At 44.6% G+C, this 17,728-nt stretch overlaps 1 protein-coding gene across 3 annotated transcripts in view; it reads left to right on the forward strand.

The window, feature by feature from the left end:
* The first annotated feature begins 698 nt into the window (after positions 1 to 698).
* Positions 699 to 17,728, forward strand: part of LOC118770306 (serine/threonine-protein phosphatase 6 regulatory subunit 2-like) — a 60,528-nt gene continuing 43,498 nt past the window's right edge. For 2 of the 3 annotated variants that reach the window (XM_036517903.1, XM_036517901.1), the window contains exons 1-2: positions 699 to 946; positions 16,945 to 17,190. In XM_036517903.1, the coding sequence (XP_036373796.1) occupies positions 891 to 946; positions 16,945 to 17,190 (302 nt within the window). In that variant the 5' untranslated portion in view covers positions 699 to 890. Of the gene's footprint in view, positions 947 to 14,852; positions 15,004 to 16,944; positions 17,191 to 17,728 lie in introns of all 3 variants that reach the window. The other variant, XM_036517902.1, reaches the window with a different exon arrangement.

Raw genomic sequence — 17,728 nt, forward strand, 5'->3', positions numbered from 1 at the left:
TTTAGCATGCATTCTTATTATGAGTGATTTTTTTTCCTAGACATTCCTTGTGATGGAAACAAAGGTAATGTCAAAACTATGCAACATCTAAATCAAGGGTAGAATAAGTGAATATGAATACTTAGAATACTAATCAGAATACTGCTAGCTCGTTAACTACGTGTGACCAAGGATCTTGCAGTGGACAACGTACAAACGAAAATTTAAATGCCAGAATGTAAGAGAAAACAATATTTTGTGAAACACATTTGTTTAGCATTTACACTTATTTTATAGAAGTTATGATCAGATCTTACCTAAATAGGGATTAGCCTGCTTATAACAACAAAGAATTGGGCATTGGGCGTCAGATTATTTAAAGTATAATGGCAAAATATGATAGACAATTTCCACTGCTTTCATGCAGAGATTGGTTTTACATTGTGTAGAATATCAAATGAAGAGCTGGCAGTAAGCTTTGTGAGTTTAATAGGATGAAAGTAAGTATTCGTTTTAGACATATATATTTCCTTTAAATCGACTTTACGTAGCATTTTGAAGTTTAAACAACATAGATTAATAAATAAAGAATAAAGAAAATATAAATAAAATAAACACAAGTTACAAGGAGTTAAATGAATAAATCATAAAGGAGCGCCCCCGTTATAATGTGAGCGCATCTACCCCGGGCTGCGCGCTCCCGTGACAATGTCCGCCATTTTGATTCGAATATGACAGTTTTTTCCTGCTTTGAAGCCCGTGTGAGGCTCGCGCGTTGGATTTTTACGCGTTTTTGATTTGATGTAGAAGTCAAGCAACTCAACGGCGGATGAAACTGCGAAGTGCCCAAAAGCTTTGCGAGATCGTTTCGGGTTAGGGTCGTTCGGCGAACAAATAAACGCTTGCCCTGGATGTTTAGCTGTCTGGCTACATCAACAAAACAGATTTCACTCCTCCTATCTAAAAGGTAAGTTCCTACGGAACTAGCTCGCTAACGTTAGCCACATTAGCTAGCTAGCAGCTGGCTATGCGTTCAAGTGCAAGCCACAACCTCTAACGTTATCTGCTTTTAATAAGCATTTGCTGCAAGTTGACGCACATTGGCTAAACACGTTGTTTTTAGTAACTAGCTAGCTAACTGTCTTGTGTTCCGTCTTGACATTAAGTGGTCGTAGGTTTGCTAGATACTCTGGCTATAATTGCACAAGTAAAACACAAATTGCGATGGATAGTTTGGTACTTTAGTCAGGGAACGGTGTTTGTGGGGCCCTTGTGAATACTGACGTTTGCTATGCCGAATTAGCTACCGTTAACCAGCTAACGTCACCTAGTTTGTTTGTTTAACTGTGTAGCTGGATACGTGCAGTGGTAAATACAGGGTAGCTAAGGCTGGCTGCTTGGTGTATTGCCATAAACAATGCAAGCGCCCTTAAAATTTCAGGTCGCAGCCAGCTAACCTTAGTGTCCACGACCTGCAAAGTTAGCTAACGTTATCCTTGTTCACCTAGGCAATCTAAACAATTGAGCTACGTAGTCGCCTAACTTGACCGAAGCGGTTATACGTGGGGTAGCCACTATGTCTAGAATGTTTGCCTTGTGTAATACATTTCCCACACGTGTGCGTTTCATCTCCTAAACTAGCTAGCTAGCTAGCTGGTTGGTTAGCTGCTAACGTAGCTGTCGACCCTAGTGTTCGCCCATGCTGGATGGGTCCACCTCGCTCAAGCCAGATGTTTCGCGGAGCCCCTCACTTGGCATAGCTCAGCCTGCTAGCTAGCGTCGTTAGCTAGTTACTGTGCAGCCAGTTAGTCCAGTTTACCCACGAGTTGGCCCATTTATGACTTGATTGCGACCCTGACTTAATGGTGTAGCTGTAACTATATATATAGCTGGCTACTGTAGCTAGCTGGCTGCATCGCAGAAACTGGTAGGTAGCTACAGTTTGGACAGCTTACTCGCTTTTTAGGTACATGATATTACATGGGTTGCAAGCGTCGGTAGTGCATTGCAGTTTTAATGGATTTTGGTGCCAAGCGTTAGGATTGCTTTCTAAGTGTGTATCTAGGCATCACTAAGAAGCGTGGTATCTCGTTATCTTACTAGCTAATAAGCGTTGACTTCATTATCTCTGTATCTTATAACTTAAGCATCAGTAATTTACAGTGTGTCCGGTTATCTCTTCCAGATTATGTTAAATATGCAAGGTTGCCTTGACCCTTCGCTCAGTGAAGGTAAAATTTAAGTGCTGGTCATTGGCAGTAGGACACCCAAAAACCATATAAACAAAACCGTCGGATACACCATCTAAGAGGGTGGGATTAGCGGCCGACAGGAATTGTAAATCGAGTGGACAGATAAGAGAGCACGCTAATAACTTTGGGGAGTAAATGGACACACAGGCACTTCCGCTGCCACCTGACGCGTGCGGTACTGCCATCTGAGAATTTTAATATTCCGGACATACAGTCAATCTCCGTGTCATCTCGGAGAGGTTGAGGAATTTGGTTGGCATCGCGACCACGACCGTGGCTGGATACGAGTCTGCGAGCCGAACGCTGTTGCGAAGGAGGAGGCCGTGCGGTTGCCGCAAATCTGGACGGGTCTTCTAAATTTGACATTACAGATGGCTGCATGTTTGGTGTTATGCCACATTAACGACAGTCAGCATTTTCCTTTATGGCGTGCATCACGGTGCACTGTGTGTACGGTCGTCCACTTCATCCGCCTGAGCGTTTGTTTGTTCAGCCAAAGCTCTTGGGTTTATACACTAAACCTTGCGCGTTCTTGCTGAAGGGTCCAACATCAGTAACCCACCAGGAGTTTGAAATTGCAGGACCCTGAGGTCCAGAGCACAGTGCTTGACCCACTAGCCCAAATGCTGCTACCGTGTGATTGGCCACTGGTAGCTCACAGTCCTTCTCATTTGCTCACATTGCTGGGCTTCTTTTCTTTGTCTGAAGTCGAACACCAAGGTGCTGCTCAGTGGGACCTGGTGAAGTTGTTAAATAAAATAAGTCCTCATTTCTCCTTTTCTGCTGAGAATTCATGAGGGAATGATCAACCATTATGGTCGTACAGCCGGAGCGCCTCCTATAAATCAGTGCCAGATGGACCGATGCACGTGCAAGGAAGGCCGCCTGAAAGAAAGGAAGCATTTTGGCTTCCTTTTCCGTTTGACCGTTGGGCAGGGGGCTGACGGTGTGTGTTTTACAGAGAGCAGAGAGGATGCTGGGAGATTGCTCCCTTGGAAGAGACTGGCCTTGCTGCATTTTATTGTCGTGTGCCGTCCTTATTGTGTGTTGTTTTTAGATTTGATGTGCATGGTAAAATATGTGTTAGCCTTACGTAGACGTAATTGTGTCATTGTTTTACAATTTTCAGCCAGTCTGTCCATCTTTTAGGTACTGTGTCTGTGTGCTGTGCTCTGTGTTTTGATCTTTTCAGTTTTGCGGGCTAAAAGTTCACCAGACCAGTGAACATAGGAGTTGACCATGGGTATACTGTATTAAGCGTGAGCCTCATAATGAGGGTCCCGTGTAATCTGCTTTGTTGAAAGCATGAATGGAATTGCGGAATACAGACTTTCAAACAGAACAAAGCATTTCTGATCACTACCACAAAATCATCTGACAAAATTCTCACCACAGTGTAATTTGATTACAACAAAAGCTATTATCAGTACTGCAAAAAGCTGTAAGCACTAAAGACATAGTTTATAGTGGCCTGCCAGCTCATCACCTGCATTAACTACCACCTTGCTCTGAAAATGACCTTTACTGGCAGCAGCAAAGACTTTGACAATACACAATGTCACCTTAGCATTTTCCTGATAACTTCTGTGAATTATGTGGCTTTGTTGTTTTGTGTGTTTTACTAGCATTCTGTTGACTGTACTCAAAAGGATTTGTTGTGTAAGGGCCACACAAGCGTGCCAGTGTAATCATGAGAAAATGAGTCCCACTGTTCCTCCATTCAGACTCTTTCAGACTGCCTGACTTCATCAGATAGGCCTATCAAATGGATGCTTGTTAAAGATTTTATTGCCATCTGCAGAGAGGTTCATATTGCACAGAATAATAGTTACTATTATTATAGACAGCTTACTAACTTATGGCTGTAGTGTTTATGTCATGAACTACACTCAGCATGTATGTTTGTGTACTGCATAATTCTGGTGATATAAATGGCATATATATGCAAAATAAACCTCATTTGACACACACTCAAGAAAACAAAAATATGAAAAAAAGAAAAGTTCAAAAATAGGACAGGGAAAAAAACACACAAAGATTTTATAGGGAGTTACAGAGATACAGTAGCACATAGTGACATGTTTACATGCGCGCAGTTATGCAGTTATTGTCAATAGTGTGACAAAGAGAATAGTCTGACTAAGCTGTGTCTCTGCAGAAAAGAGGCATTTCCCAAATATTCCCATTTACCTGTAAATAATGGACAGTTCAATTAAAGAGTGGAAATAGGATGGGCCAGAGACAAGTGCCCCAGTGTAACGTCGCAAGCTGTCATGCTGGTGTTCCCTGTCCTATCTCGGGTATCTTTCTGTGATTACGTTTACTGCGACTAAGAGTTTAATCTCATTAAAATAATCAAAGTAAAGTGTTTACGTGACTTCTGCCTAACTCGGAGTAATGTCTTAGTTGCATTAACAGCACATTATTAACGTACAGGCAAACATCACCGGTGATGGATCAATGGTGGTGGGAGAAAGGATGCAAAACAAAAAAAGACACCCACAGTGTTTGAAGAACATAGCCTCCATAAGTGTTTCAGATGCACTGATGCATGGTTGGGAGGAGCACGGAAAACAGAGGACTTGGCTTTTAAATGACTCTGGTCTGTCTTGCATGTACAGGTTGCCAGGGAGTCTCCCTGCGTGCAGAAAGTATTTGAACACAAGCCCAGTTTGAGGAAGGCTGCTGAGGATTGTCTAAAAGACAAGTCTAAAAATACTCCGCTCACTGAGAGAGCCGGCAGTGTGACAGTTCTCCTTCCTAATCAGGTAATGAGAACGAGGTTTCCTTCAGGTACCAGCTGTGCTGTGACCTCCGCTTGTCACCGCACGCGGGACAGTCCCCATCCGCCATCTTACCGCGCCAGTGACATACAGAAAGGTCCCGTTCCCAGGACAGAGAGGGGGCCCTCAAGATCAGGGAATCCTGAAGACAAATTTTCAGAGTGCTGCCGCGTTCATGCTACTTGTTCGTTCCACCCAATTACCCTGTCTTAATTGGACCAATTACTTAATTAGCTGCAGATGCGTTTCCCTAAATACACTGCAGTACAGTATTTCTTGAGGCTAGGGCAGCAATAAAGTCTGGAGAGGCAATTTAACATGTCAAGAGCATCAAACTGAGTAAATTATTGGGCTAATCAAGTTTTTTAGGAAAAAGGAACATTTGGCATACACATGGCCCTCAAGGAAATTGTGCTTGCAAACTCTGCTGTAGACACAGCAGATATCAGGTGGAAAGCCGCTCATAAGAGCCGTTTCAAAGGCTGTGGGGGTGACCGTAAACTACAGCTGTTCAAGAGCTCGCTGGTTCGCTTGAGGAAAGTGCTGTATTGTATCGTCTGTGAATATCCTGGCAGTCTCCAGATTTAAGCAGACCCTGCCTTAAATGCAGATTAGCATGAAATGGGGCATAATTAGGAACACTTATCAATTTGGTCTGGAGGGTGACAGACGCTTCCCCCACTCCTGAAGTGTTTCAGCGTTTACCCCCCCAGCTCTCTGAGAAGCTCCCCTCCACCAGCGGTTGTCTAATCGCGTTGCATGATGGGGCTGTTTGTCGTTTGGTGCGGTGTAAACAAAGTGGGACACTTGAGATGAATGAATCAGATCACTGCCTCTGAAACGTAAGACGGGGACGGGGGGGGGGGGGGGGTGGAGAGGTTTGGAGGGGGTGGGGGGCACACAGGGTTCTCGTGGAAGCCCTCACCGCCATTCCGTCAGCGCGTGATGCGAGGTTGCAACAGCGCCGATTAGCCAAGCCCGAGTGAAGCCGTTCAGCTGTCGGTTACGAAATGCGAACGTTACTTAATCTACAGCGTCCATTGACACGGGACCAGGAGGGGGTATCGGTCTCCAAACAGACAAGAAAACTCTTTGACGTGGTTTAGGACCGTTTAGGATTCCCCGGCCTGTTAACTAGACACCTGGAATCAAACAGACCGGGCCAGATTTGGCTGTGATGGAAAAACGGTTGGCTGGGACATCAGAAAATGCGAGCTGTTTTCAAGGCTGGCGTGCAGCTTTAATTAGCATGAATCTTGTACCCCCCCTTTACTTGATGGTGCAACCGGAGAGGTTGGCCACATTTGTGTGTTAGCAGGGCTGCAGATTGTCACCTTATAAAAAGACTCACGTTGTTGCCTAAAGGCACATCCACATGGATGGACCTTGACTTGATCAGTAACAGGCTGTCTCAGTTAACATGCTTTGCTTTTACCCGTCAGGTAAATGACAGTGAAGCGAGTACTTGAAGCATATGGAGAATCTGGTTGGTCTCTAATTAAAGTCAGCCTTTGAAATGAAATACTTGTTCCGCCATGTTTGTTTTTCCTTTGTTTTCTGGTCCCTGCTTGTTCTAAGGGAATCCACTGACAAACCATATGGAATTATAGCTGTTCCCCTGTGCTTATGCAGAAGGAACCCCCTTGTTTTAAACTTGTGCTGCTTTCGTGCATCTTTTGCACGCTAATAGGGAAGTGACTGTCAGAAAAAGGCACAAAGCGGCAGTGAGAGGAGTTTGACAGCGCAGTCCAGCGCTTGCATTCTTCCCCTGTGTGTTTGTGCCTCTGCCTGTGAATGTCAGCAATGCAAGACACACCGCAGGTCTTCGCCCTAGACCACGTCTGTGGGTGTTGAAAGAAAACAAGTGCCTTTTTAAAGGAATGCTTTCAACTTTACAGGTGTCAGCACATGATGTTGTGCCTGTGAATACATCCATCTTCAGTCGCAAGGTGGTCATTGTTCATGTACAGGTTTGAGCTGTGTTCTCCAATTTACCATTTCCCCAATTCAAAGGTAAATTTCTTTCTACCATTACATATGTGCAAACTATTAGTGCAGCGACTACTGCAAGCTGACATCATTGAATGATTCATGGCTAATTGGATTTGTTGTTTTAAAATACAAGGATGAGTACCCTCTTGGGTTGATCACCTGTATTGTCCTGGTTGTCACTTGTTTACACTAGCAAATGCTAAGAGCCCTCCCCCATACGCTAAAGAAAAGGTTTAAGACTGGCAAATGGTCGTTAACCTTCACGATAATGATTAGGCCTAAACCTTACAAAAGCGAGGTTTTACATTTCCACCGCTCGGACTGGTGTTGGTCCCCCTTTCTGCTGCAGAACAGCCATGTCTTGAAGCAATTTAGGCTACCTTGGTGAAAGGGCTGTTAAGCCGCTCCTTTAAATTTGCTTTTGCTTTGTGCATCGAGGACCAATCTCCCAGAGTTTAAAAAAAAAGAAAGAAAAAAAAACCGTGCCACCTGTTTCCCATCAGCAGCATGCCAGACATGGCAGCCAGAGACGAATTTGTCAACTCTCCCTGCAGGGCAGGGAGGCTTTCTATTGGCCAGAGGAGTGGTGTCACTCTGCCATGAACTTGTGCTTCTGTATACTGAGAAAGAAAAGGCACAGAGAGAGAGAGAGAGAGAGAGAGAGAGAGGGGCGGAGGGGAGAGGGAGGAAGGAGGGAGAGAGAAACGTTGTGCAACAGCCGACCGCTCCGGAAGCATTTCGTCAGGCGCCCGTGCGCCTCTGCGGCCCGAAGCCCTCGCTGCGCGTTCGGCGTCCAAAAATAAAAGGCGCCGCGTCGCTCCCCCTTTCCCTCAGGTTCCCCCGCGCGTTTCCCGTCTGTCTGCGGATGGCGATGAGACAGCGGAAAGATGGGGAACGGGATGGGCAGGGAGCCTGCAGAGAGATGTGCGGGCCTGAGGGGGGGGCTGAGGGAAACAGCCGCACAGCTGCACAGGATCCCAGCCCAGCCTGCGCGTGGGAGGCACGGAGATGCAAGAATGTCTAATAAAGATGTTCATCCCATCCGTTTTTTTCTGCTAAAATTGCGTGACGCTCTACTGTACCAGACTCACTCACACCGAAGACACTTCCCACTTAATTGTTTTATTTTGCATATTTTTGCTTCGGCATCTGATCGTTATTTGTGGGGTTGGTGAAGCCAGTTTAAAAACTAACACAGCTACAATGCTCAGATAAAAGGGAACTTAGGGTGGTTTTCTACAACATCACTATCATGCTTGTCTGTGGTGCTAGAAATGTATGTTTCATGTGTTCTGCAAGTCCGCAAATGATGATTTGTAAATGCATGGCGTGTCCAACCAAGCACTTTCCCAGGGTTCTGCCTTCCTGCAGAATGAATATTTTGGTAATAGGACTGTCTGGGATTTTTTAGTTCTGTAAGCACATTAAAATGTTACTGAGGGTCACAGCATAGCTAGTTAGTTGGTTAGTTTCATGACTTTTCAGCTTCTATCCAGAAAGGTTTAGCTTGCAGTTCCTTATTATAATTATTTATTTTTTTGTGCTCAACTTGTGAAATTCTGCATTGTTTACTCTTTCAGATGAAGTTAATAAAATGCAGGGGATCTAGACATGATGGCAGACCTGACCTGGGGTGATTTAGTCTTGGACTTTTAGTGCTTTTAGTCTTGGACTTTTAGCTAAGACCAGTGTTTCACCTGTGTTTGATGCTTGCCAGGTTACAACTCAAAGGATAATTGTGGAAAAAAGACAAGCATTTCTATATTCACCAGGTCCAACAAACCTTTTTTGGTAAAATTGGACTAGCTACCAACCTCATTCACGTTTCATAACATTAAGCTGTGGTGTCAACCAATGCACAGCATACATATGTAGTGGTATGTTTAGAAAGCCTCCTGGAATCGTGTGATTTAGCTTTTATAAGCGGGCTGCCCCATGATTGTGCACTTCAGAAAAGCTACGGCTAAATAAGAAGCACGGTGCCTGTGAATGCTTTCAAGCCTCAGGCTAAGATCGGTTAAAATGAGTACACCAGTACGCATACGGGGCCACTCCTCCTACCTTCTGGCTGGGCAGGTAATGACCTGCTTGCTGTATGAACTGGGAATTGGGGCACTGCACTTACTAGACTTTTTTTTCACTTCAACCCCTGCACGTATATATACACTTCACACATAGCCGCCACCCGGACGCCCCAAGTGCTCTGCTTCAAGCCATTGGTATCCCCTGATGTCGCCCTGGAAGTGAAGGTGGCACGAGGTGAATGGTATGAAAAGCTCGCACCCCGACCAACAACCCCCCCCCCCTCCAAACAAGTAAACACCGAGTGTCTTTACATTCCACACCAGCTAGCTCACCGCGCTGCCTGTTTGCTTAAGGAAACCGACGCTGCCGAAGACGAATCCCTCAGCATCTCTTTCAAGTCACCCCGGCCGCGTGAAGGAAAGGAAGCAGATGTGGGGGTCTGTTGGGAATTTGCATGGGAAAGAGGACTTGCTTAAGATGAATTGAGCAATTAAGCCGTTAGAGAAATTATCCAGCGCTTGTCTTGCTTTCTCTGCAGAGGTAAAGTAGTGTTTAAAGGCCACCCAGAACTGTTCTCTGGAAAAAAAGTGAGGTAAACATAGTATGTGTAACTAGTGTAATGTAGATGAAGTTTATGAAAAAAGTCATTATCTAAAGTAATTACCAGAAATTGTTCATAATAAGCACACGCTGCCATAAGTGAAACACTGAGTCATAAGTGCTTCATATACCTAACTAAACACACTCACTACTTTTTCCCTCCATAGAACCGATTTTCAAGTGAGTGAATGATGTGATGTTATGTATTAGTCTCTGTTGTGTGTTTGGTAGTAGATGTACATGCCGTTGCAGTCTATTCTGCTTTCTATTGGTGCTCTAGATATTATTGATCAGACTTGGGGAAAAGGCTCATTATTGAATGATGTGTCAGGTTTACAATAGCATAGCAAAACCACTAAAACTCAGAGCAAGTCGTTAAAGTTGATGATATGCAATCATGTGGATAGAATACAGAGACATGAGTCAGGTAATCGGTTGTCATTCTAGAGTCGTGTAGTTAACATTCCGTTTTATGCTATTTAATAAAGTGTTCGATTTATAAAAAGCTGGTTTTATTGCACAGGAATGGGGGGAGGGGGGGGGGGGGGGGATTACTGCTCTTATCCGGTACCCCGTCGACTCCATCAGTGCAGACTGCTTTGAAAACAAATCAGAGGATGTGAGTTCTTAGCCTGTCAGGGCTCATAAACTCGGTCGTGTGGGGCTTGCGGCGCTCGCAGCGAATTAGCCTGAGCTGTGCCAGCGACGGCGGGTTAGAGCCGTGACAGAGCAGGCCGGGGCGGTGAGTCACCCTGTCTGCCGCGTCGTGCTCGCCGTTTCCGGTAGCGTAGTGGTTAAGGAGCCGGACTCGTAACCGAAAGGTTGCCGGTTCCATTCCTGCTTGGGCACTGCTGCTGTACCCTTGGTCAAGGTGCTTAATCCAGAATTGCCTCAGTAAATATCCAGCGGTATAAAATGGGAAACGTAAAAAAAAAATTGTGAGCTATGTTAGTCGCTCTGGATATGAGCATCTGCTAAATGCCAGTAATGTAATGTAAAGTAGAGTGAGCCCGTCTCATAGCTAAGCGTGGACCACGGGGAATCCTGGTAGTTCTCAATGGAAGCATCGTAACGTGAAACCGTCACGCTCACGTACAGAAATAGAGCAGGGTCGTGCCGGAGAGCAAAGGTTCATGGAAGCTTCAGGGGACGGCAACTGTAAAAGGAAACGGGTGACAAAAAGCCGTTTCATTTCTACCATTTTTGTGTTGGAACAGTCAGAAACGCACCAGAAGAAGGAACACAAACCGCCTGTAGTTCCTGGGAAATTAGCTGGGGCTGCTTGTCTCAAGTCCGACGATTTCTTAGGAATTCCAGTGCAGCGCTCAGCAGAACAAACTCACCCGTCTGTCACTGCTTGTCTGTGAATAATGAGAGTTTAAGTATTTGTATTGATTTTGGCTGCCCCTTCCTTTCGCAGCTCTGTGGGAAACACTGGCGGTAGACAGGTTGTAGTATTTAATTGAGGCTTGTTCATGGAAAGGAAAAACGAACAAGTGAGCACATGGGTTAATGAAGGGACTCATACAAACTTGTACCATATAACATCACTGGAAAATCTCCAAAATCTCTGATGCATTCCAACACAGCTCTGTCTTAAAGTAACAGATGGCTTCGCCTTAACATTTAGGCATCACTCTTGCAGTTTTGGCAGTTAGTAGCTGCGGTCAGTGAAAGGAGTATGTTGAATGTTGTTTATTTATTTATTTTTTACAGTTTTAAAATCATTTTTTATCACGATGCAAGACTTGAGAATAGCCTCAGACAGTGAGAGGCCGGTGCTGCCAGATTCTTCTAATCAGTCTTCTTAAGCATAGCACATCCAAGTGTGTGATGTAAACAGCTTATAGTTATCTGCACGGAACTTATAGTTATCTACTTTCTTTCCACTTACACTAACTCTTTATTGATGACCCTTAAAAAGAATTAATGTATTTCCCTTTCTTAAAAAAAACAAAAAAACAAACTCATGCCTGGCCATGGTTTGCCCTCATGGTGAGGAAACTTACCCCCATGCTCAACTGAATCTGTTTCATTGAATCGGCTTTGCTGTGGGGAACTGATGTGGCTCACTACAGGTCTGTCTCAGCACCCATATGCATCCTACTCTCATTCCCAACAAGCCTACAGCACCCTGTCTTTGGCAGTTGAATCAAATAGTAATGTAATATTGCAATATATTCTTGTCCTGAGGGTCTTTAAATCTATAGTTTAAATCTGTTGTAGAGTGCACTGACATAATAGTGATTGCTGATAAGAATCAATATTGGATTAAAGGCAGTGTTATTTTTGATCATGACCAAGCCTGTGTACCACTTACAACCAACATGGAGTTGATGGTATACATTAATTCCTTATTTTTTGTGAGCATAGCCTGGGGTATAACACACACAGTTCGATGCAGGGGAGTAAGGGGAAAAAGGCATAGTGTTAGAGATGTTGTTAGAGCTCGCTGAAGAGCAAGGTTGCATTACGAGTTCGTAGCTCTCACAAGACCAGTGCGGCTCTGAGCACCCTGCTGGGGTTTGGCCCTCCCTGCAGGATCATTAAAAAGCGAGAGGTAGAAATCTCCAGGCTCAGGGTTCTGCCCGAATTATGTGGAGTTGGGTTCGGCGTCAATCAGCCATGCTTCACTTAGAGGAGCTTGGGCTTCGTACAGCTGTGCTGCTGCTTGCACCTCAGTCTGTGGAGCTACAGAAAAATACGCCAATCTTTGCAGGCAGCTTCATCTTTCCTTATGAAAAAATTAAAGCTGCATTATTTGGTAGATCTGCCTTATGAGTCAATCAAGCTCTTCAAACGCATAAGGATTTTATTCTGAGGGATTGTTGGATGTTATCATTGGATGATTTACAGATGATCTTTTTTCTTTTCTTTTTGCAAACCCTAAAATCCATCAGGGTGCACTGAGAACCACCCAGCTCTCAAATTAGCATAACTCCATCATAGTTCTTCTCACCCATGTTGCGATTCGCACCCCAGCGGATGCCGAAATGCAGGCAGCTCACCGGAGAGTAATGTAATTAACCACAGCTACGTTTGCGTTGCTCCGCTGAATCGATGAATCCAGGAAAGCTAGTACATTTCCCCAACAGCCAACAGTGCATGTGGGTTCCGCCGTGTTTTAGGATTCCTCATGTTTCGGCACTAGTTTACCTTATAATTCTGTGGCACTTAATCTCTCAACCTTGGCCTGAACCACAGTCTGCTCAAAGTTTGGTCTCCGCATGTAGGAGAAGTCATTTCTGCTAAGTCCTCCAGGCCTTCTTCTGAAACCGTCATTTTCCAATGAGACGTACTGAAAGAAAGTGATTATTTCATCCTTTATTGTAACAGCCTGAAGATGTTTTAACTGTAGACAGATTGCACAGATTTGAGGGTAATTGTTCTGGTTTCCATAGTTTCACATGTTGGAGATGTCGTCAGATGAAGAGTTCGCCAGAATGGCTTTCAAAGCAGATTCAGTCTGATAAACTGTGCTTTATTTTCACTGTCACACCATCCTCTGCCTGCTTTTGTTTTAAAACACCGTGGACCACACATTGTTTTACTCCAGATCACATCATGTAATCCTCACCTAGCATTTGATATTTTCAGTTGAGGTCATTGTCATTTTTTCCCCAGAACACCAAAAGTACGTTCCAGGAAAGACCAGCTCCTTTCAGTTCGACATTTGCAAAGAACAGTTTTCCACACCACATTGTAACTCATCACAGCTTCTGCCCTGCTGAATGGTAATGCGCGAATTGACCTTCAGTAAGGAAACATGGGTCAGTGGTGGGTCATAGACGTTAGGACTGGTAAGAGAAAGACTGCAGGCTCAAACACAGCTGTCCCATTGAGCTGGGTCCTTTTAAAGAAAATCATTAGTAGTTATCGGCAGCATGTGTTGGCCATGGCATACGGTGGTGGTGGACATGCAGATGTATATGATTGTAGCAGGCAAAATGATGTTTAAAATGCAGTTTAGGAAAATAACAATAGCATTAATGTCAAAAAATAAGAAGTGCCCAAAACATAGACCTCAGTAAAAGAACAGGCAGGTGTGGAAAGCTTGTATGAGCTGAGATGAGATAGTTGGCGACAGTTTAATGCTTGAATGTCTTAGGTTGTGGGCATAGCTCTACTTCGTGTCTGAGAGAGTGGTGTAGGTGTGTAAATTTCCTTTTATGAACAGGAAAAATGGCATTCTGCAGCCAAGTTTCAACAGTTACTAATGTTTTCCCCACTGTTAATGCGGAATAAATGCTACATTAATGTGAAGTTTTCACCCTCTGTCTGGGCGCACATAGTTAATCATCGTTGCCTTATCGGACCATTGATTACATATTTCTGAGTCTGTTAATTGCTGTTTTATGCAGCATATTTTTTGTGCAGTGAAATCTAGGAATTTAACTGGGAGAGGTCGATTTTTGCCAATGCAGGAATTAAAAGTGCTCACGCAGATTGCTGGCCAGGTTTCAAGGTTTGGGGGAAGTTTCCAGGTCATTATTCCGTTCATCTCTGGGAAGAACCAGGCCCGTGTATTTTTGTGCCAGGGTTAAGCACAAAACATTGTTTACTCTAAGCCACATCAGGCAAACAGAGCGCCTCATCTAGCATCCAGTGTTGAGGTTACAGTCCCTTCTGTGATTGCAGAGTCTTCCAGAACAGTTTGTGAACGGTGCCACAAACTCTGCAACAATGCCCACCCGTTTTCTGTTCAGCATTTCTACAGGGCAGGCTTCTTCACCGCTTCAGAGCCGGACACAGATTCTACACAGCTGAACGGTAATGCACATGTCAGAGTGCAACAGGGCGCCACGGGTCAGCAGTCAGCGGCCTTCAAAGGGCGCATTTGCTATTTGGGACAGCCTTAAAAGGAGGCTGAGGGTTCAAATCCGGTTTGAGTCTTGAGCAAGGCACTTGACCCGGATTGCTTCAGTAAATACCCAGCCGAATAAATGGATACAGCGCAAAATTTAAGCAATGCGAGCCATGCCCGTGTGTTTTTCCAGCACATAACATAATGCCTGTTAATCAGTAGTGTTCATTATGTGAAACGGCATTCTCTCCTAAATGAACGGGACGATGTTGAATCCGTCGTGACCTGTATTCAGTCGTTCTTGCAGGAGCTTCATGAGGTCAAAGGTCATCACCGTGTGCCTCACTGAGTTGCTCCTGCTTGCAGCTCTCTCTGAGTTCCTTCTCTCTCTCTCTCTCTCCCTCTCTCCCTCCCCAGGTGTAGGACACCGTCTAGGTCCAGCTGCCGTAGAGGTGAAGTTCCATGCTGATTAAAGAAAGTATCCATTGTGCACTCTGCAATCTACAAGACAAATGTTTGTCTGCCTGTGGAGGAGGTTTAATTAAGGATACACACATTTTATCAACAGGTAAAAGCATGCGCTTGTGCTGATTTTATTGGAGCAAGGAAAAGAACATTATGTGAAGAGGTGCTTTTTCTAGATGCAGCAGTTATTTTTCAGCAGTGATGTTTCTCCATACGGAGGTTGCAGACTCCACATATTATGGTTTTAAGCAGCTGGACAGAAAATCCAGGTTAGCTGCAGCCCAGTATAGTCATTCCAAATTACAATTAGTTTAGAGCTTTGTGAGCGTGAAATTGCTGGTTAGCAAGTGTGTAAAAGATTAACGCTAAGAAACCTGAGATTAGCGCTAAGCCTCTCTTGGAGCAGTGTCAGTCAGAGACAGAATATGAGAGAGTAGCCCTGGAAGAGCTAATTTGTGTAGTAATACATCTCCTGCTTCTTTTCATTCGAGTGAAGCAAAACAAGACAATTTTGTAAAACAGCTTTACATCACTGTATCTGGCCATATTGTGTTATATGACATTCTCACAGAATTGTAACTGTAATTGTAAAAAAAAAAAAAAACAAAGGAAGGAGTCTGGATATGTGCCAGTTCAAGATAAGAGCGCTCACAAACTAACAGGAGAAATGTGAACTTTGTCCAAAAACAAGCTCTCTCCAGTCCCTGAATTAAATTTGCTGAGCAGCAGAAGTGCTTTTTTTATGCCACAACTCCTGGTCAACATGGTCACATGCCTCTGCTGAGTCCACACTACACTGGCAGGATGTGCTCCAGCTAACCCGCCTCCCTCAAAACCGCCTCCAGGGCGGAGGAGAGTTTCTGTGTTCGGCCTTTTTTTTTAAATCTTCTCACAAGTGTGATGGCGTGCTCAGCTAGGGCTTACCTGCCATGCCTTCTGCCTCTGAGGGGAAAATGCATTATATTCAGACATAAATAATCCAAATGGAGATGAAACCCTGTGATGAATTATCACCTCAGGGATCAGAGAGCTTAGGGTGAGCGGACTGCTGTGACATTTTAATTTCCTCACGTTGTTAAGTGCCCGACGCCTTTTACAGTGGGAATACAGTACTTCTGGTCCTGGCCAGCTGATCTTTCCCTGCTGTGCCTCTGTGCTGAAAGGTCCACCACGGTTCGATAGCATCCCTCTCCTAGCTTACATCACCTTTTCCCTTCATTCAGATTTCATTTTACTGTCCTCGCAAGATGGAATTTGGCCTGGAGCTCGGCAAGACTGTTCTATACAAACGCATGCACAAGAACAATGCCCAAACAAACCAGACAAAAATGGATATATACAAAGTGCAACACTGTGCGAGCGCTGGCACTGAGTGTATTCATATGCCCCATGGCTTTCCGAAAGGCCATTGGAATAAAGCTTTTATTGAAACACGCTCTCCTGCATCTCAAATGGCGATACCTACGACCTCGCGGTAATGATGCAAGAATAGGTTCATAGTTGCAATACATTACAATATGCAGGTCCACGTTGATAAATACAGCAGGCAGGAGCAGGAAAGGTTTGAACTTGGATCTCCAACGCCAAATTTGCTTTGTATTGTCAGGGGTGCTAAAGAGTATTAATATATTTATAGAGCAATAATATTTCTATTCATACTTAATAGAACTGCTGCCAAGAGTATTGTAACTTGGTTTTACGTATTCATTTGTTTTGATTGAAATTGGCCTGCAGTTGTCTTGTAATTTTTTTTAAGTTTTTTTTTTTCCACGAAAGAGCCCCACTCTGCTTTTTGTAGGATTTCCTGAAAGAAGATAAAAATAAAAGAAAAGCAACCTTTTTTTCCGTGACACTCATGTTGACACGTGTCTCCTCTTTATCTGAACATCTGGGTACAGCCCATGAAATCATAATGAAGGGTGAAATCTGGCTGCCTCATCTAGGGTAAAGGTAAAACCTTGGGAATGCCTGCTGCTATGCATGCCACGCCTGTTCACTGTGCATCCCAGTGACGCTGCTGTCTCCCCCTCCCTCCCCATCCCAGATCTGTGTGCTCTGCCACCATGTTCTGGAAGTTCGACCTGCACACCACCTCCCACATCGACAAGCTGCTGGACAAGGAGGATGTGACGCTGCGGGAGCTGATGGAGGAGGAGGATGTGCTGCAGGAGTGCAAGGCCCAGAACAGGAGGCTGCTGCTCTTCCTCAGCCAGGACCACTGCATGCAGGAGCTGGTGGCCCTCATCACCCAGGAGCCGCCGCAGGACATGGAGGAGAAGATCCGCTTCAAGTGAGGAGGGGGTGGAGCTGGGAGTGGGAGGTGCCTGAGCAAAAAGGGGTGGGATTCCCAGATGGAGGGAGGGGCATGGGGTATGTGGGAGTGGATTAGAGAAAGCTGGAGGGTTTCCAAGAGCAAGAAAGGGGCTGGAAATGGTGGTGGCTTAGAGAAGTTTCTCAGAGAAACGGATGGGCCCAGAGTGTCTCAAAATTTGAAAGCACACAAACACTCAGTGGACAGCACAGAGTGTCACATTCTGCCGTGCCCTTCACAGACCACCAACAGTGCATTAAACCATGTGACTTAGCCAAATATGTCCAATTTCTCTGATTGTTTACCTTATGGAACTAGAGGACTCTTTTGTCTTCTGATAGAAGTTATATTGCTGGTGTTGTGCTGGCTGAAAATCCCACAGAGTGTCAAAGTTCAAATGTTATTTACATAATTACTTGGTATTTGTTGGGAATACTTTTGTCGTGATACTCAAGCACTGATTGTGTGAGTGACGTGGATCTTTAACCTGCAACATAAAAATGACACTGGAAATGTA

The sequence above is a fragment of the Megalops cyprinoides genome, chromosome 23, assembly GCF_013368585.1.
Source record: "Megalops cyprinoides isolate fMegCyp1 chromosome 23, fMegCyp1.pri, whole genome shotgun sequence".
Taxonomy (NCBI): Eukaryota; Metazoa; Chordata; class Actinopteri; order Elopiformes; family Megalopidae; genus Megalops; species Megalops cyprinoides.